The sequence below is a fragment of the Cololabis saira genome, chromosome 12 (assembly GCF_033807715.1).
Source record: "Cololabis saira isolate AMF1-May2022 chromosome 12, fColSai1.1, whole genome shotgun sequence".
Lineage (NCBI taxonomy): Eukaryota > Metazoa > Chordata > Actinopteri > Beloniformes > Belonidae > Cololabis > Cololabis saira.
In genome coordinates this window covers 26,400,080-26,421,193 of record NC_084598.1, presented here as the reverse complement: position 1 = coordinate 26,421,193, position 21,114 = coordinate 26,400,080, and the positions used below count along the sequence as shown (strand labels likewise).

At 40.2% G+C, this 21,114-nt stretch overlaps 1 protein-coding gene across 2 annotated transcripts; it reads left to right on the top strand.

Moving 5' to 3' along the window:
- On the top strand, positions 1-20,801 carry larp4aa (La ribonucleoprotein 4Aa). 2 transcript variants are annotated; one of them, XM_061736243.1, is made up of 17 exons: positions 1-517; positions 4,408-4,525; positions 4,790-4,948; positions 9,697-9,778; positions 9,872-10,008; positions 10,768-10,871; positions 10,961-11,071; positions 11,168-11,221; positions 11,309-11,518; positions 13,390-13,493; positions 14,384-14,425; positions 15,914-16,141; positions 17,054-17,108; positions 17,194-17,352; positions 17,445-17,584; positions 17,696-17,912; positions 18,259-20,801. In XM_061736243.1, the coding sequence occupies exons 1-17, from the start codon at positions 401-403 to the stop codon at positions 18,658-18,660; spliced, it is 2,439 nt and encodes an 812-aa protein (XP_061592227.1). In that variant the 5' UTR covers positions 1-400; the 3' UTR covers positions 18,661-20,801. The 2 variants fall into 2 exon arrangements, with proteins under 2 accessions (XP_061592227.1, XP_061592229.1); XM_061736245.1 differs by lacking the exon at positions 14,384-14,425.
- Positions 20,802-21,114: the final 313 nt, after the last annotated feature.

Sequence of the window (21,114 nt, the reverse complement as noted above, 5' to 3'; positions counted from 1 at the left end):
CCGCCGGGACGTCGGCGGACTGCGTGCCTGCGCTGAGGAGAGCTGCATGTCCGCTGTGTCCGCTCCGGTCGCCCGGTCAGGAATGCGCCTCACGAACACGCTGTGGGGGGGTAATATTGACCAAACTGCCGGCGAGGACCGTGGTGTCAAAAGAGTCATGGTTAGGGCATCGCTCGACCCAGTTAGTACCCCGATTCATTGAAGCTCGCCGTCGTTAGCACGCTGCGTTGATTCATAGCGAGCTAAGTGGCTAACTAGCGAGGGAGCTAAGTCGAAGTGTGCGGACCCAGACCGACCAGAACCAGCAGGACCAGCAGAACCCACCCCACCACTGCTGCTGGGGAGGGGGAGGCGGGGGACCGGGAGACAGCGGCGGGGTGGGAGTGATCAGGAGCGGCTGATGAGTTCAGACCAGAGCGGAGAGCCGCCGCTGCTGCAGGAGGAGGCTGATCCCGGACCCAGCACCGGCGGGGAGGACGCGGCTCCGCCCGGGGGCGAGGGGGGGCCCGGCGGCATGGTGAGAGCCAGGCCCAGCGGCGGCTACAGCCGCCAGCTGCCATCCTGATGTTTAATATTCATATTTAACACTTAAAAGTGAATTTCCACTAAATTGAGTCAATGTGAAGCAGTAACTGTGTGGCGAAAGCCTGAATTATGGTTCCGCGTTGAATCGACGCAGAGCCTACGGCGTAGGGTCTGCGTCGATTAATGCCGCGTTCCATTTGTCCTCGGAAGTGGGGATTTCCCAGTTCCCAGTCGGAATTTTCAACAGGAACGCCCCTCGAAGTGGGATTTCCCACTGGGAAAGTGGGAGAGTCTTCACCACCCCCGAGTTCACATTCCAAGATGGCTGCCCCGGTTGTAAACAGTAGAAGAGAGCTGTGTAAAAATTCGTAGCACTTCATTCTAGTTTTGGTCACACTAAATCAGTCGTATACAAGTATTGTTCGGCATATATATGCTGCTATAGTGTAATTTACATTTTCATGTGGTATATGCGAACTACAAACTTGTTTACCTACTTTGTAACGGGAACGCTGATAACTCGGCTGTGACGTCATTCCCAGTTGCGAGTTCCGACTTCCGAGGTAAATGGAACGCAGCATTAACGCGGAACCATAAATCAGCCTTTAGACTTTTCTGGTATTTTTCGGCGTAATCCGCCTGAGACTGATGATGGTGTAGAGTTGTGACAACAGACACAAGTTGCACTTGTTTTGCGTGTTTTGCATCCAGTTCGTGCAACAAAAAATGAAGAAAAAAAAGCGTTTTTATTTAAAAAATGTTTCCCCTTAGCTGCCGCACAGCCAAACTAAGCACACTCATTAAGTAGTTTGCTGAGTAATCATTAGCTTGTTAAGTTTTGACGCAGTTTTACAATGACGTCAGTGCTATTAGAGGCATGTATGCACACCAACCCGGTTGATCTTTTGTTTTAAATTATGTTGCAGACTCTTTAAGATTGTCGTTTGCTGGGTGGTTGTGGTTGATTCCCTGTAACTGGGTGGTAATCTGTCTGGGGCTAGCGCTGCTAGCAGCAGCATGCAGATACCTGGCCTGCGCGGCGGCGCAGTCAGCTGACTGCTGCTCTCCGGCCTGTGCTGCTGCTGCTGCTGCACACAGCCATGCATTGTAACCATGTGTCAAGTTGCACGTCCGAGATATGTCCGTTGCTTTAAATCAAAGACACTGGTCGACTGGATATATCAACCCCCCCCACCCCCAACTATTTCAACTAGAATCTGCTCTTTTTTTTTTCAAAGCAAGGGCTTCAACAAAAAGGGGGCTGGATCTGCTAGCAGGTGGCAAGTGACAATGTCATAATAGGAAGCTGGTAGATGTTACAGTTACTGACGTTTCAAGGTTATTGGAAAGCTGCCTTTCACTCCTTTCTCGACAAAGGCATAAACCGCATTTGGTCCACAACAAGATCTGTATTTTGCCCGGTGTGTTATTGTATAAACCTAAACTTTTTTTTTTTTTTTTATGAAATATTTATTTTAGGCAAGGCAAATGTATTTATAAAGCACATTTCACATGATGAGCATGGACTCAATGTGCTCAAATACATAAAAGGAAACAAGTTGGTTGTTTTTATAAAGTGATCCAGCTTGTTTTCAATTGTATATTTATAATTTGGTTTTAATTGAGCAAAAGTAAGTTTTATCAGATTACTAATTGTCTTTGAATTGATATGAATGTTTCTTTCTGAATCAACAAAATAGTGAGTATGTTGTATTTCATCTTCTTGCCAAAAGACAAATTTCATAATTAAAAAGGTTAATTTGACAAAATAATGTAGTTTTGGTGACTGAACAATTGCATCTTCTTTAAGATATGTAGATACATCTGCTGTCACAAAAGCATTGTATTTAGGCCTGCAAATAAATGTCAATTCTTCTTATAAAAGGAAACAAGTTGGTTGTTTTTATAAAATGATCCATCTTGTTTTCAATTGTATATTTATAATTTGGCTTTAATTAAGCAAAAGTAAGTTTTATCAGATTACTTGACTAATCAATGGTATATTCGATAGAATAAATCGATTACCAAAATATTCGATAGCTGCAACCCTAATTGTATTCAGCAAGTGTCAAATAACAGCTTATTTATAAATAAATAGCTAGAATGTCAAATAATATACCATGGATGAGAGATAATTAATAGGCCTTCACTATGACAGCTTATTGTAAAACTATTTTAACAATCTATTAAAAGAAAAAAGTTTTTTTATATTACTAAATACATTAGAATTGCAGGCATATACTGCAACAATTAGACTTTTACAGGGAAGTGTAGAACAAAGTAATAATTTCAGGGAAGTGTAGAACAAAGTTATAATTTTGAAAAAGATAAGGGAATTTTAACCTTGAGTGTCAGATTAATACTTTTATCTTTACTATTATACATTTGGGCGCAACTTGCCAAACACTTCCTACTGGTGTGACGACTCGGATACATGTGGTGCAGATTTAAATGACCGAAAAAATCATTAATATCCTGGTAGTAATTGTAAGGCAGGTTAAAATTAATGCGTTCTGTAAATGAAATATGTTCGTACAACTTGAGATGCTATTTTTTAGCAGATCTCCTTCATATGTGTTCCGTTTGTTCGTCTCTTTTTTTTTATTGCATTCAAACAAAGCCCAGCAGTTACTTGGTAGCAGCAGTATTTGTATTTCTTACATAACTTCCACCAAAAAATAAATAAAACAAAAACCATTCTGCTCTTTCTATTGATTCTGAAGTCGGCATACATTATGCTACCACATACGCTTCGTTTGTAGATTACTCATGGAAAATGATGAGTGTTGCATTACTATAGTTCACATGTTGTTGGACACTGCTGTACACGTTCATATGATGTAGATCCTCAAAGTTTATATTGTGCATGTGTAGTCTGTGCATGGTAATACTGTATGACTTATTTTGGGCACTAGATCTTTGCAGGGTCATAATATTTCTTGGTGAAGCACAGCTGGTTACATTATGGGGCACCAGATCTAATATTTGGTTAAAAATGTAGGTTAATGCCACAGGGAGCAGTTACCACTTTTAATTTTGTTGCTTTACTTTTTTTTTTTTTTGTATCATGCAGATAGCGACTGTAATTTTGTTTTAAACATTGCAGTTTTAATCATTTTGCTCCGGTAGGCGTAATGGCTACATTTTTGACAGAAGGCATGTGGTATGCTGGTGTTGTCGTTTATATCTAATTTAAAAAAAACTTTTTATATTATTTTAAATAGAATAAATAGTTGTACAATAAGCTGTCATAGTGAAGGCCTATTATTGTACATTATTTGACATTCTAGTTATTTATTTATAAATAAGCTGTTATTTGACACTTGCTAAATACAATTAGGGTTGCAGCTATCGAATATTTTGGTAATTTATTCTATTGAATATACCATTGATTACTCATGTAATCTGATAAAACTTTTGCTTAATTAAAGCCAAATTATAAATATACAATTGAAAACAAGATGGATCACTTTATAAAAACAACCAACTTGTTTCCTTTTTATAAGAAAAATTTACATTTATTTGCAGGCCTAAATACAATGCTTTTGTGACAGCAGATGTATCTACATATCTTAAAGAAGATGCAATTGTTCAGTCACCAAAACTACATTATTTTGTCAAATTAGCCTTTTTAATTATCAAATTTGTCTTTTGGCAAGAAGTTGAAATACAAAATACTCAATGTTTTGTTGATTCAGAAAGAAACATTCATATTAATTCAAAGACAATTAACATGCCATCTGACTTTTTCAGTTGACCATTTCACTCCCTGAAAGTAACCCTGCTGTTTCTCATCCTTGATTCAGCTGCAGTACAAGCAAGCATCATTTTGGTTTTAAATTGAGTTGGAACTCGTCTGATCCTGCTGTTTCTGTTTTGAAGGTCACGTCAAAAGGTGCTGGTTTGAACCCAAATGCCAAGGTGTGGCAGGAGATGCCTGTGGCCTCCAGTGAGGCCGTTACCGGCAGCTCTCATTGGCCTACCTCGGAAGATAATGAGGGTAAGAGAAATTAACTTTTGACATCTGAGTGAAGGAGATGTTTTTATTTAATTTTATTTATAGTGCTTTTTCAATGTTTGAAAAAGCTATTTCAGAAAACTTCACATGTTGTGTGCGCTTTTTTTTTTTCCTTATAATATATGAGACATTACTATACATTTATAAACTGGTATTGGTGATTTGGTTCTTTTTATATATAAGCAAGAAATGAAAGTAAGACAATGTGCTGTTGTATCTGATTCAAATCTTTTTATTGTTTTAAAGATTATTCTGAGTCTTCAACTGCTGGGTGCAAGCAGTACACTGTGGGATTCACAGCCCTGGATGACAGCAGCTCCACAGCAACAGCTGAGATAGCAGTAAATGGAATGGACCCTCAAGAGTTGGGCTTTTCCCCCGCTGAGTCCACAACAGGGACCTCAGGTCAGTCACATCACATGCAGTCGCCTGTACAAATTTACTGTGGCTGCTGCTAAGTAGATGACCGTTTTCAGTATGTTTCAAAAATGATAATGATTGTATAGGATCTAAAATGTAACATGTAGATATAGCAAAGTGCGTGGTCTTACCACTAACAAAAAAGTTAGTGGTCTTACCACTAACTAACAAAAGATCGTACCAGCTGATCAGATTCTTGCTTTATTGTTTACCCAGGGATTAAAGTTCTCCGTACTGGGTACGGATTTCCGTCCTGGGGATTTTTTTGGGATATTTTTTTATGAGATCAGCGCAAATCTGACAAAAAATATGAACACCGGGGTGTCTGTAGCGCCGCGGTGACTTGTCGAACGGCGCCCACTGCAGTCAATCAGCTGTTGGCTGTGCACACACAGTAAAGTTCTCCTCTGGTTTTAGATGCACGTAACCTGACACCTAATTAGACCCTCCAGAAAAACGCGGGCAAAAATCCTTGATTCTGCGGGCTAAAATCCTTGATTTTGCGGGCTAAAATCATTGATTATGCGATTAAATGTGCGGGTTTTTTATGTGCTTTTATGCGGTGAAATTGCGGAATATGCTGGAAGTTGCGGAATATGCGGGAAGGGTCTGAAAACTTTCCGTCCTGGGATTTTTTTTTTGCTTTAATCCCTGTGTTTACCTTAACATCATTATACCTGAAAATTAAACAAGCCTTGTATCCAGGTGAAACATAGTTCCCCCAAACTGTAAACCCAGTTACCACTCATTAGGTAACACTTGAGCAAGGTTTTCAAAATTTTTTTGTTCATATTTACATACAGGGAGTGGATGCAGGGTGTTAAAGGCACTTGTGAATGTAATCAAGTGCAGCACCACAGTAATCTGTCATACAGATAACTTAGTACTTTTGCATCATGGCCTTTGGACAGGAATAGTGCCACTGCTGCTTTTGAAACACATTATTTCCAGTGGCTGAGACCACATGATGATGATTTGTGGCTACGCCAAACAAAGCACAAGCCAAGTGAGTTCACTTGCAGGTGACAGCCAAAGTTTAACTTGGTTGAACTTTGACCACTGGTTGTTATGATGAATACCTGCACTGCCAATACGAAAAGTCCTCCAGCAAGGATGGCAGGGAAAATGTGCTAAGCTAATGAAATATGTTTATATTTATAACATTTAGAATTATAACACATTCAACTGGATAGGTTTGTTTAATCAATAGAAGAGCTTTTTGTACCTGCTCTTCTCTTGATTTGGTTTGGTCAAAAAGTTGATCAGATTTGATTGGAGAAGAGATGGAGGCAAGAAAGAATAGAAATATGGACCGTAGCAGCATTTCTAATTTACATCGTCACTTCTTTTGAAGGGACATAAAATCTGAGACAGATATATCCATCATATACACAGGCATACCCACGTAACAGTTTCTGGATTGGAGACTTTCTTCCCCTCATTTCAAATTGTCATGTCGTTGGCACACACTTGTAAGAAAGGAAGAGAAGTGAAATGTAAAGATGTATTTGTGAAAGGTCAGCTTCTTTTCATTTAAGAAGGGAATCGTGTAGGCAATACCAAGTACTGGTTAGTGTTTCCATGGGGTTTAAAAGGACAAGTTGCAGCCAGGTGTTGCTAATCATAAATTGATCATCAGCAGATTTGCAGACATTATGGCATGCTGAAGGTCTGGTGCATTCAGGTATATGTTAATACAGTGCCGAGAGGAAAAGATACAGGCAAACTCCTTGAAGGCACTTGTTGCACCACATCAATTAAGAGAATTGTAAAACTAAAATTCTATGTTCTACAGTGAGAAAGACAATTCACAAGTGGAAAGCATTGAAGGTTTGCTAATCTTGCCAAGATGTCCTTGCAAGTTTCCCCTGAGATCAGACTGTGTTGTTATGCAGATGTATAAGTCACACTTGACAAGAAAACCTTGGAAATGTATATCTTAAGTAGAAAATACGGCATTTATTTAACTTATGTGATTGCCAAACTATTCGGCTCATAAGACTCCTTAAAAAAATAAACCGTTAGGTCAAATCTAAGCATCTTTATAACCATCCTGTCATCGCCAACAGAACTTGGCAGAGTACTTCTCTTAATTATAACCCCAAGGCCACTTAAGATATCTAGAAAATTCAAAAACTACCGGAAGTGAAAGAGGATATGAAGTTAGTTGGTGTCAGAGAAGAGGATGCAGAGAATGGGGTTTAGATGAAGGTGGATGATTCACTGTGGTGACCCCTGGGGGGAATAATCAAAGGGAAAAGACCATAGAGAAAGAGAACTTCGCACACTAATACAGGTCTTTACAGCTTCTCCAAGGCTTCTAAAGTACAACCACAGACAAGAATTACCAGCCTCTCACGTAGGTATTTATAGTTTATGGACACACAGGAGTAACGGCAGGAAGAAGCTAACATTACAACTAAATGGTTGCTGCAAATCAAAAATTTGATCAATTTCTGAAAGTAAAAAACAAGAGCTTTCCGATGGTGTACCTATGATACACTAGACATTAAAGTAAACTAAAGCTGAGTTGCAGCTTTGAGTTGTGAAATTTTTGGAGAACAATTTCTAAGAGTAGTAGTACAAGATTTGATTTATCGTGCTTTTCTTGAACACTCAAAGTGCTCACAATGGTACCATTGTTCATTCACTCTTCATTCATACTTGGTGATGGTAAAGTACATGTGTAGCCACAGCTGCCCTGGGGCAGACTGACTGAAACGTAGCAGCCAATCCACACCAACGGCCTCTCCGACCACCACCGAAACATTCATACAATATTCATACACCAGCGATGCCCTCACTGGAGGCAAGGTGGCTGAAGTGCCTTGCCCAAGGACACAATGACAGATGACTGGAGGAGCGGGGTTCCAACCGCCAATTCAATCATTTGAGCCTTAAGCCTGAATTATGGTTCTGCGTCAAAACGACGCCGTGCCTACTCCGTCGCCGTGACGCCGCGGCGAACCCTTCGGACTTTTCCGCCACTCCATTTCGCCGCGGTTCAATACCCCCCGTGACCGCTAATTCGCAATCTTTTCCTGAATGGTTTATCCGACCTTTTCCGGCCACAGTGAATCAAAGAGATAAGGACAACTATTGTGCAAAAAACCAAAACAAAAAAAAAATCACACATACACGAAGAAAAGAGCGCTGAAAGTTCACGACTGCTTCAAACCGGAAATGCGTTGCTACCAAGCGAACCAATCACAGCCCTCTCGGTCTGCGTTTGGTTTGCGTCGCCTCGACGCGTAGTTACAATTTTCGGGAGGTACGTGTCAGTGACGGCGTGTGGTCTGCGTCGACCCAAACCACACGCCGTAGGCACGGCGTCGTTTTGCCGCAGAACCATATTTCAGCCTTTAGTCAGACCCGATGATGAAATCATGATGCGCATAGAGGGAAGACGGGGATGGAGTATCTGGCTTTGGCTCTCTTATTTTCCTCCTATCTTTTCTTCTATCTGTATTCTTTCTTTCAAAGTCAGACGCTTCACTTCCATCCCAATGAGCGTTAAGATTATGAGATCTGAGGGTCAAAGACTGATGTGAAAATCAGTTTATGCAAACTGAGGTTTTTTACTAAAGTAAATTAGGCCTGACCAGGTCCTGCTTGGGCATTGTCAGCTCTGCTCAGTGGGTTTATGATTGGTTGCAGTTTTGCAGTCTACGGAAAAAAGCATGGTTTTGGATGTGCGTTTAAATTTTATTTGCTCTCTGTATCACTCATGAGAGGTTTCTACCCTTATGTGCTCACAAAGACAAATGCATCCACTCAGGCAAGGCATATGTGACGACTAATGTAAACGATCAATCTCCCCTCCAAAAATCCACTAATGGCCATTTAATTTGCTTTCATTTTATTTTGAACGCAACTTAAAAATGTGTAAATGTTAGTGCATCGCGTTGCCGTCACTTCCTAAAACATAACATTACGTAGCCTGCTTAACATCCAAAGATGGTCATTATACTTCACTGAATTTATTTGTAAAAAATCACAAGCTTGTGTGACGTTTTTTAATCATACTTCGGTTGTCCTTTGCTGTTGCAGCTCCTGTGTGACTCCTTTTCAGGTGCTCATGCATCGCTGTTGTGCTCCAACGAAGTCTTACAAAGTGTACAAACCCCTCTTATCACCAACTGCCCTAAAGTATTCCCAAACTTTCAACGCTTTGTCTTTTTCTAGAAGTTGCCATACTCTATTCAGACTTACCGCCAGCTTCAATTTTTTTTTTTTTTTATTAAAACAGGATGCTCAAAACCAACGGTGAAATAATTCACATAGATTGAAAGCGCTGCATCGTTGTGGGATTACATGGCTTGCCAGCGTCAGTCATTTGAGTGACTTGGATGCCACTCTTAAGAGTAGCTTATTCTGCAGTGCCAGTTTGCTCTTACAAACGGAACTCTCCTCCCCTCTGTTTTGGAGTCTTTTTACCCCTGGAAATATTAGAGAATATGTTGAAAGGGCTGTAATAACATGGTAAAAGTGTCTTTTGTGTGTATTTAACAAATGGCCATAAAGTACAGAAAAAGACATGGTTTCATACTAATGTGTAATTCCTGCTCTTGCATTGCTTTGGGTTTCAGCAGTGTGCAAATTGTACATTTTTGTTAAACACTTGGATGGATTTAATTTGATTTCCTATGTTGTCTACCCTGATGTTTATCATTTGTCATTGTTGTGATGCGTTTTGCTCTTAGCACTGACATTTCAATTTTATTTCTCAACAGATTGTAAAACTGAAGAACAGCCAGTCTCCTCTGAGAATCTACGGGAGTCTCTTAAGAAAGAGCTGGAGTTTTATTTCTCTAGGTGAGAAGGCTAGAAGCACTTTAAAAATACATATATGATTTTAAGAGAATACTGATCGAGATGATCTGCATGGATTTGTCTCTTGTGATTCAGAGAGAATCTGTCCAAGGACTTGTACCTGATGTCGCAGATGGACAGCGATCAGTTTGTCCCCATTTGGACCATAGCCAGCATGGAGGGCATCAAGGTCCTCACCACAGACATGGACCTCATCCTGGATGTGTTGAGATGTAGGTGAAATGTTTTACAATTCATGAGTGATATTTTATTTTTTAAATTGGTTTGCCTCATAAAACACTGAAAAGATTTTTGATGTAAATATAGACAGTTATTTTTCTGAGTTAATTTTTGCAAATTTTAAATACCGTATTTTCTGGACTATAAGCCGCACCTGTATATAAGCCGCATCCGCTCTGTTTAAAAAAAAAAAAAAAAGATATGCAAGCCGCAGATATTTATGATGTTAGATTAGATATTTACTACATGTAAAGAAAGATTTTGAACTGTAAATGATGTACATATTTGTACATAAATAGATCCTTTCCTAACAGTGTCTTTTAACACGGCAGCAACTTTGCTGATTAAAACGGGACAGAACCAAGAGAAAATAACCGGTATTTATTTATCTATTTATCTGTTTGAAATCTGCTTCTACTTCTATCTGCTGAAGAAGAAGTAGCGTATTCTTCTTTGTATTTATTTTGTCTTAGTTTTTATTTTAATTCCGGTTAGCACTCCCCCTAGCGGTGGAAGAATAATTCAAAGAATAGTACACCTTTGTATAAGCCGCATGGTTCAAAACCTATGAAAAAAGTAGCTGCTTATAGTCCAGAAAATACGGTAAGTGAAGTGTACATGGAAACACACAGTTTGAACGTATTAACGGAATTAAAGTTGAAAAAAATTTAGACATTTTCAATTATTTGCACCCTCTTACTTTCTGTACATACATATGTCTATACTTATGTTCTACACCCTCCTCCCTTCAGCCTCTCCTATGGTACAAGTTGATGAAAAAGGGGAGAAGGTGCGTCCTAATCACAAGCGGTGCATTATCATCTTGAGAGAAGTCCCTGAAACCACACCTGTCGAGGTAAAGTCATGCCGTGCATACATAATGGCAGCACTGTATCAGAGCTAACATTTTCCCTGAACTGAGACAATTCTTTGTCACATTTATAGGAAGTGGAGTCATTGTTTAAAAATGACAATTGTCCGAAGGTAATAAGTGTCGAGTTTGCGCACAACAACAACTGGTACATCACATTCCAGTCAGACACGGATGCTCAACAGGTAGTGCTCGTCAAACCTCACTTTTCCTCACGTTCAAGTATTGAGTCGCAGTGCTGCACCATGAACAGCATTACAAGTCTCTTGTTTCTATTCCAGGCATACAAGTACTTGAGGGAGGAAGTAAAAACATTTCAGGGAAAACCCATCATGGTGAGTTAAGCTAAAACTTCATCAGTTTGGAAATGCCCCTATGTAAAGTTTTGATTTGATATTTTCTTCCTTGTTTCTTGGTAACAGGCCAGAATAAAGGCCATCAACACGTTTTTTGCAAAGAATGGCTACCGTAGCATGGACAGTAGCCTGTACGCTCAACAGTCCCAGAACCAGTCCCAGTACAGTTCCCATCTGTACATGCAGCATGTCTACCCCCAGCAGCAGTACCCCGTCTATGGGATTGTACCTCCCACTTGGACACCTTCGCCCACACCGTACTTTGAAACTCCTCTGGTAAGAATGACTACTGATGCACTTAGGGGCTGTGACAGTCGTGAACATTTATTAGACCATTAATCCCATTTTTCTTTTTCTTCTTGCTTCCTTCTGTTGTTGAGTGTGTGCCTTGTTTATGTGCAGTAACAGAGAAATGCTGACAGTTGAGTGCAGGTCACCCCTGCTTAAATTAGGATAACAACTGGTTTATCAGTCAAAACGAACCTGATAAGGAAGTAAAGGCTGAATTAAGGTTCTGCGTCACACCAACGCAGAGCACACGGCGTCACCGTGACGCCGTCGTGAACCCTTCGGACTTCTCCGTCACTTCATTTCGTCGCGGTGCAGTACCCCCCGCGACCGCTAGTTAGCGATCTTTTTCTGAATGGTTTATCCGGCTTTTTCCGGTCACAGTGAATCAAAGAGATAAGGACAACTATTGTGCAAAAAAACAAAACAAAAAAAATCACACATAAACGAAGAAAAGAGCCCTGAAAGTTCACGACTGCTTCAAACCGGAAACCGGAAATGCGTTGCTTCCAAGTGAACCAATCACAGCCCTCTCCGTTTGCGTGTGGTCTGCGTCGCCTCGACGCGTAGTTACAATTTTCGGGAGGTGCACGTCAGTGACGGCGTGTGGTCTGCGTCGACCCAAACCACACGCCGTAGGCACAGCGTCGTTTTGACGCAGAACCATATTTCAGCCTTTAGTCAGACCCGATGATGAAATCATGATGCGCATAGAGGGAAGACGGGGATGGAGTATCTGGCTTTGGCTCTCTTATTTTCCTCCTATCTTTTCTTCTATCTGTATTCTTTCTTTCAAAGTCAGACGCTTCACTTCCATCCCAATGAGCGTTAAGATTATGAGATCTGAGGGTCAAAGACTGATGTGAAAAACAGTTTATGCAAACTGAGGTTTTTTACTAAAGTAAATTAGGCCTGACCAGGTCCTGCTTGGGCATTGTCAGCTCTGCTCAGTGGGTTTATGATTGGTTGCAGTTTTGCAGTCTCCACTGCTTCTTGCCCTCTTGCCCTCCTCCTGCTGTTATTGGCAGTTAGTTTAGATGAGGAATAACGTTGCCTTTGACTGGGAAAGCCCCCGCACCAAGAAGTGAAGTACCTTTTCAAAATAAGTGCAAAAGATGGGGACATATACGTTAGAAAAATATTTTTCTATGGTGGTTGAGCAGTATTAACATCAGCAGCTGTTTTGTATCTGAAAAAAGGGGGGGAAAATCATACTGGGCTGGAGTGATTTTAGTAACCATCTAGTTTTAGGTCACCAACTTGAGGCTTGTGGCCAAGAAGTTAATTTTCTTATAAGTAATTGCTATTTTTAATGGTCTACATGTCATTATGGTGTCTGCAGCATTAATTAAGAGTGGATAATTTAGTATTAGAGTAATATACACTTCTTGTATGGCATAACCATATCCTCCCCACTGGTTTTCAGTCTGAATTTCAAATTATGAATTATGACTTGGACATTAAAGAGTTTCACAACTCTGTCAAAACACGCCTGACACTCCATAGAGGAAAAAAACTTTCAATGAATCAACATTCAAAGTTAATGAAATTTGGGAAATGCTACAAGTGGAAACACTTCAGTCAGAGCTACCAGATATATTTAATTGTCTGAAGTGTGAAATCAAAGCTGACTTTCCTCAGCATTTGAATCGTCAGTAACATAAACGCACAGTGTTGCATAACAATGAATTAGCCTGAATATTTTGTACTGTAGGAGACTTGTAGCATACAACCTTGTGCATTTACTTTTCACGTTTTTGGGTCTGCTTCAGAGTGTGTGTGTGTTTTGTTTTTTGTTTTAAATGCATAAATTATTAGGTGAACAGGATTTGTAAAAGCTGCCTTTTCTCCTTGAGCAGGCACCATTTCCCAATAGCAGCTTTGTGAATGGATTTGGCTCTGCTGGACACTATAAAACAGGCTCCGGTGCTCTCAATATCACTCGTCCTTTCAACAGAAGCCGGTAAGCACTTCTTCTTTTTTTTTGGTTCCTTTTTTTCCCTGTTTGAGTTTTTACTTTAATCAGAGCCTGCTATTTGTATAAAATACTCTAAAAGGAATATATAACAGTGTTTCCTCTAGGATTTTTTTTCAGCAGCGGGGGCAGGCTCTGGGGAGTCGTTGCGGCGTAAAGAAATGACACTTCAGATTTTACTGCTACAAACTATTTATTAAGTGGCCATTTGAAAATGATATTTTCAAAGCTGAATGTCAAACTAAATGAATACACAAAACAACTCAGAACATTGGATTTTTCTGGGTCTTTTGTAAAACATCTCCAAGGCACGTATGGAAATTCTCCAATAGGTGGCCCGTTGAGGTGACCCCCCCCCCTCCTCTTGCAGCCTGTATCTCAAGTCAGTCTTCATCTACAAATAGAAAGAGTCCCCCTCACAGTTCATACTGTTAAGTTGAAAGCTAAATGCTATCAATTAGTTTACTCAAGTTAGCGACACTGACTTGGCACCGGGCCCAAATAACTTGAGCTAAAGTCTATTATGAGTTATCTTAAGTTAATAAGTCTACCATTTCTCCATTACGTCCCTGCCCTATTTTCCAAGAGGACACCTGTTTCCTTGCGTGATTGGCACTTTCAAGGCCGCGCTCTTGCGAGTAATTACTATTGTATTAAACAGACACATTTAAAGGAACGGCAGCTAGGGTTCAGGAATGGCGGCCCGCCACTCCTAAATGAATGTAGAGGAAACACTGTATAATTTACCACTCATTTTCTTGTTTGCATGAAGTTAAACTGTGAACATCAAATCATCTGCAGTGCAGTGTTGTGAAAAAAATAATGTAACCCTGTCGGGGAATTGCTCTTCACTCCCTGTTTTCTTGCTGTCCCCACAGTGTCCCTCTTTATTCAAGAAAGAATGTAATAAATGCCTTCAGGTACAAATAGTATACTGCACAATGAGCTTCATCGCTACCCTCATCTCTGACCATACTGCAGCAGCTAAATTATCAAATCCATAACGGGGTTCACGCCCTCTGCCAGTCAGATTCCCCCTTTTTTTTTTTTTTACCCAAATCAATCCCCTTATTTGTTGTGATGATGTTGGGTGCCATTTACTGAACAGTCTGGATTTGTCATTTCACTTTGATAAATACTGGCTGCTGTTTTGTTCTGAGTAGTTGCTTTTTACCTGTTAAGGCTTTTTTTTTTCCAGCTCTTAAAACATCCACTCCGCTTTCACATTGTGTACATCAAAATAACGTTTTACCTTCATAACGACTAATCGCCCATTTTTCTTTTTCTTCTTGCTTCCTTCAGTTGTTGAGTGTATGCCTTGTTTATGTGCAGTAACAGAGAAATGCTGACAATTGAGTTGAGTGCAGGTCATCCCTGCTTAAATTAGGATAACTGGTTTATCAGTCAAAACGAACCTGATAAGGAAGTAAGTCAGACCCGATGATGAAATCATGATGCGCATAGAGGGAAGACGGGGATGGAGTATCTGGCTTTGGCTCTCTTATTTTCCTCCTATCTTTTCTTCTATCTGTATTCTTTCTTTCAAAGTCAGACGCTTCACTTCCATCCCAATGAGCGTTAAGATTATGAGATCTGAGGGTCAAAGACTGATGTGAAAATCAGTTTATGCAAACTTATAGGTTTTTTACTAAAGTGAATTAGGCCTGACCAGGTCCTGCTTGGGCATTGTCAGCTCTGCTCAGTGGGTTTATGATTGGTTGCAGTTTTGCAGTCTCCACTGCTTCAAACAGTCATAAACACAAATACAGTCCAGAAACCACCTGCATGTCTGTTTAATCTGAGGACAAAGCATGCCGTCCTCCTGCTATTAACCGTCATGATTTGCTTGGTGTCACCAGTGTTTCCTCTTGAAGTCACTTTTGTTACGGTTTACTCCAGTACTGTGACCACGGTGAAGCTTCCCATGCATCTTGTAAACAATACTGGTGTAATATGTCATAGACATAAAGGTGGATTTGTGAAATTTTAAAAGCGTTCAAATATCTTAAAAAATATAAAAACTTGTCTTTTTTGTTTTGCTTTTTTTTTTTTTTTTTTTTTTTTTTTTTTTTTTTTTGAAGACTAAATAGTAATTTAGAACACATTGGGTTGATTTTTATGTATTGATTTTCACAACAGTACAAACATTACTAAATGGCGTATGCATTGCTATTGGAGAATTGATTATAACGATACAAGAGTGAAAACTTCCCATGTGAAATACATTTGTGTTGAGTAGTTTGGTATCTTGGAGGAGTATGAAAATTTGCTAGGGGAATTGGATATAAAACCTACCAATATCTTGAGACCTAACATCTAGTAATGGGAAACACTGGTTGCCAGCATGACTTCAGAGCTTTGTTACTGAATATGAACCCACATTTTCCTTTCCCCGTTTACTTGAATAGAAATCATATAAAGCCCCAGGTGAGGGCAAGCGAGGTGTCCCCAGCATCTATAACGCCTGTCCCGTTGGAGAGCCTGACTGGACTGCGCAGCCCGCAGCCTCCACTTCCTGTTGCTGCTGCCACCTCTGCTAACCCGGTCCATGCAACCACCGACCTGAACTTGGCGTTCTCACACCTCTCTTCCTCTTTGGAACCCAGCGACGACGGCAGCATGGCTGGGCGTGGAAGGTAAAGCTGGGTTACCTTTCAGCTAGGGCTGGGCGATATGGACCAAAAGTCATATCTCGATATTTTCTAGCTGAATGGCGATACTCGATATATATCGATATTTTTTCTGTGCCATAATTGGGGTTTCCCCCAAAGCATTATAGCATAGCATCTCTGTTAGCTTCATTTTTATCTGAGGCAAACCCTTAAAAAAACAGTCAGTTTTAATACAAAGCCTCGTGCCAAATGTAACACAGGTTCCTTTATTAACAGAGGTCTGCACAATATCAAAATGTATAAAACAAATGAAATAAAAATAAACTGCCTGCATATATAGAATAAAAATGCTTCTTGAATAAAATAAAACAAATATCCCTTTCCTGCATAACAATTACATTAAAATACACTGCAATTAATGTAGACAGTAACAGGCAGACTTTTCCACTGAGGTTGACAGTTGTGCAAATAACAAAACATTTGTGCAAATCTCAAATAAAACATTCAAGTCAATTTGTCACAAAATAAGCTATATCAAAATCATAAAAAAAATAAATAAATTAAAAATCGATATAAACGATATTGTCTCGTACCATATCGCGTTTGAAAATATATCGATATATATTAAAATCTCGATATATCGCCCAGCCCTAGCATGTACTCATATTAGTAGTTTTTCTTAAAGATATAACTTTAGTGTAAATGAAAAACCTACAGGGTTTCTGAATTCAGCTGAAACATGCCGCAGTGGACTGTCTATAAGTGATTTAATTTTTGAGCACTCACAGCACCTCAAGCTAACTGACTAGCATGAGAAGCCCAAACTTATTCTATTTAAAATTAGAGTCGTCCAAAAATAAGTAATGATCCAGGGATTAATGGTATGCAAGCAACTACACTCCTTCTAAACTCACTGACGGATGATTTGTGTTTCAGACGGAGCACAGCCTACAGAGGAACACGACGGAGGCGAGACGAAGATCGGATCACGGTAAATGGCAGTGACCTATTGGTGTAAAACCTGTCTTTCATTCATGAATCATCTTGTGATCTTTGTCTTTATTTGTTTCTCTCAGAGACCTGTACCCTTAACTGAGGTGAAGGTTCCTCCACCTAAGTTTGACTTGGCTGCTACGAATTTCCCACCTCTTCCTGGCTGTGTGGTCAGCACACAGGGAGAGCCAGTGCTAGAAAACCGAATGTCAGACGTCGTACGTGGTTTGAACAGGGACAAGGTATGAAGTTAAGCTTGTAAACGCATTGTATAATGCTTAATTGATGAGATTGGGACTTCAGAGGTGTAATCTCCACGATTACTTACTTGCAGGCCGAGCAAACCAATAAAGAAACCACTATGAGTTCAGCTTCAGCCCATGTCGCGTCCACAGAGGAACCTGTGGCTGTGTCAGGCCCTGTTCAAGCCGCCCCAAAGTCCACCCCTCAACCACTTGTCCCCCCGACTCCCAGGTATGAGCGTTTCAATAATTCATGTTTAATTTTTTTTATTATTGTTTGGTATTTAGATTAAAATTATTTTTAATATGAACCCGAATGGCTGAAACATTGTTCTTCTCTCAGTGTCAGTGCTCAGGAGAAGAGAGCTGAGCGGGCAGAGCGGGCAGAGCCCCCTGCTCCAAAAGCAACTCCACGCACACCTGTTCAAACTACCTTCAACTCATCCGCTCCCACACAATCTGTTCTGAGCCCAAGGCCTCAGCCTTCTGCTGCCTCCACACCAGCGACACCCAGTGCTGCGCCGGCCCCTGCTAAAGCCACTGTCACCACCCCTGCACAGGTGAATACAGCACGATTACTGCCAATGTTTGAGCAAAGTTGTTTTCCTGATGATGACATCCTTTTGCGCATAGAGGGATGTGAGGCGGTGAATTGACTGGATTTAGCTCTAACTCTGTTGCTCTTTTTCTCATCTTTCACTCATCTTTCACTCCTCTTAGCTCTGTTTTCTCTCTCTGCCTTTTCTCACCATAAATCCAGAATGTTCCTTCCTACCCCAATGAGCACCAAGATTATGAGATCTGAGGGTTTGAACTGTAATCATAAAAAGAAAAAAAAATGTACCAATTGAGGTGTTGGAGACTTTAAATGTGCCTTTTGTTTTTCCAATCTACACCTTGTTTCAGGAGCCCCGTAAGCTCAGCTATGCTGAAGTGTGTCAACGGCCACCCAAGGACCCTCCCCCTGCGGCCCCTGCAGCCCCTGCTCCAGCATCCTCCGGCGCGGCGTCAGGCCAGCCGTTGCGCGAGCTGCGTGTTAACAAGGCTGAGGAGCTGGGCTCCAGCAATAGCTCTGGAGACAAACAAGAGAAAGGCCACGACAGGGAGGGGGGATGGGAATGCAAGGAGAGCCGACCGCCGCGTGAACGTGACTCTCAAGGTTACCACCGCAGCAACGGCCCCAGAGGCACGGGGGGCCTCAAGTTCCGTGACCAACGCCGCCCACCCCCAGCCCGACGCACTTCCCCGCAGGGAGGCTACAGGCACACTGGGAAAGAGCAGAACATCCCACCAGTATCGCCAAAGTAAAAACTTAAAATGAATATAAAAAAAGATGTATGAATATATACATGGATATATATAAATATATGAAAATGAATAACATAAGAGCAACAACATTTTGGTAGCCACCTTCCCCGCTGGAACATGTCCAAAGAAAAGCTTTTAAAATGACTTTGACATCCAGGACTTGAGAGCAAAATGACATCTGAAGAACTTTGATGAGTGATTTGAAAAGCAACAAAAATCTTGTCTTGGCCTCCAGCATTATGCTTAAAAGAATTTAAGTGCAATTTAGCTGGGGGTTGTTCATTTATGCTCTGCTAAGGAAAGGTGGGATGCTGGGCCACATAAAAGGCCCTCTACCTTTTTCTTTTTTTTAAAGAATAGTTGTTGGTCTGCAAGAACAATATGCACTAAGACAAAAAAAGAAAACATGCATATATGTCATGTACATATACAGAGATATCAATAACGCAACAAGACATCAATTTTTTTTTTCTTGTGTGCTTGGTTTGCAAGTATGACTGAAGGGTTGACTGATGTCTTTGTATGCATTGATTGTTAAGCAAAATGATTGAAGTGCTTCAGTGTGCTGTTGCACTGATGTAATGAAATGGATGACTTGATTTTTACAGCAGAGATTTTCAATCATTGTCCTGAAACTGGACAGTGTGGTCTTCTAATGTATATTAATGAAAAGGTTCTATGGTGGTGTTTTGATCCTGGTTCATGATTGGGTTAAATGTTATCAGTCTGAAAGTAACTGACTGCACCACAGTCTTCTGTGTGGGTCTCGTTTGAAGCCGGATTACTCTGAGGCTCACTGGCCTGTTAGCCACAGTGAACCTGCTAGCCTGGTCCAAAGTTTTTCATGTTAAGTTTTCTTTTTATCTGAACTGTTTTGGGTTTACCCACTGGATGGATTCAGAACTTTGTCAATGTTGATATTCAGTCAGGTTCTCTGTTTACATGTTTTGTTTGGGTAGTAGGGTGACATTTTAATGGAAAAAAGAAGACTAGGTTGATGCTAAGATTTGACTGTTCGGTGTGCCTGGTGGTTCAGGTAATTTTTTTCTTTTTCTTTTTTTTCTTTTCTACATCACAGGATATCCAGGTTAAGCTTATATATCTGTGAATTGTTCATAGCAGTGGCATAATGTCAGTTAGACTGAAGAGTGTTAGTTAAGATTGATAGCTACATAATATCTAGCAGCCAAGTTGTGGCTATAAAGAGAATTGGAACATTTTCTCATGCTACAATATGTGCCAGCTGCCTACAATCATAGTGCTAGAATAACATTTTGATTTTTATTTGATGAGGTCTGATAAATAATTGTCTTTGGGAAACCTTTGACTCATTGAAACTGGATTTTGAGAAGCTGTAGAGGTGTAGTTGCCTATGCTATATTGTAATAACCCTTCACTAGATATGTGTGGGAGAATGTAACTATAATAGTACTGAATTTACAGAGGGAGCTTTTGACAGCAGGTATTCATCAGATTGTTTCTGTGCTTTAGAATGGGTTTTCTGGTTTGTTTGCCCCCCCCCCTTTTTTTCATTTTTGAAAAATAAACAGGTTGACTTAGAATTTGAAGTTTGACTCACTGTATGTATTGCTTTTTAAAATGTATTTATTTTAATTTTCATGCACAACGCTTTTCTCCCAATCTTGGTAGGCTGGTTTCCCCAAAGTTGTGTGAAATTGCATTGGCAAAATAAAATCACGCATATGAAAATTATATACTGATTGAAATTTCAGCTGAGAAAATACTTGAGGCATTGACTTTGGATTTTAATGATGCAGTAAACAAGTATCCAATCACTGGGGGCCGTTTATTTTTATTTTTTATTTTTTTTCTGTCCCTCCATTAACGATTACGAGCAGCTAGTGATTTAGTATGATTAAATAAATGCACTAACTTTTTTTTTTTTTTTTTTTAAAGAATTGTACTCTTGAGCAATGTGAAATCAATTCTGGAGCATATGGGTGATGTTGACAGGCTTGCAAATATCTACAGGAATTCCCCCCGCAACATGTTTGGATTATTTTCTGTTAAATTGAGTTGGGTGGCAACGGGAAGTGTAGTTAATGGGTCAACCAAGTGTTTGAGACACAATCCTAGAACTGTATGAAATGTCACCAAAAATAAATTATTTTGATTTGGCTGTCCAGTGTCATTTCTTCTGGCTATTTTCATTTGGGTACATATTCCTTTTTTTTATTATTTCTTGCTGACAACCCCAAAATGTGTAATATGTGAATACATAACCATGGCCGTGTGATGCTTTATCACCGCCCCGCACACATGTGCATTGAAGTAGTACAAATAGTTCAGTTATGATTTGACTTTTATGTTCAAGATTTAAAGAAGAAAACAGAATTAAGAAAGACATTAAAAGCATGGCAGTGGTTGAGCGTTGGAGTGCTCAGCAATTATTGTTTCTGTGGTAACAAAAAATTAATTTGTAAATGGCGCTTT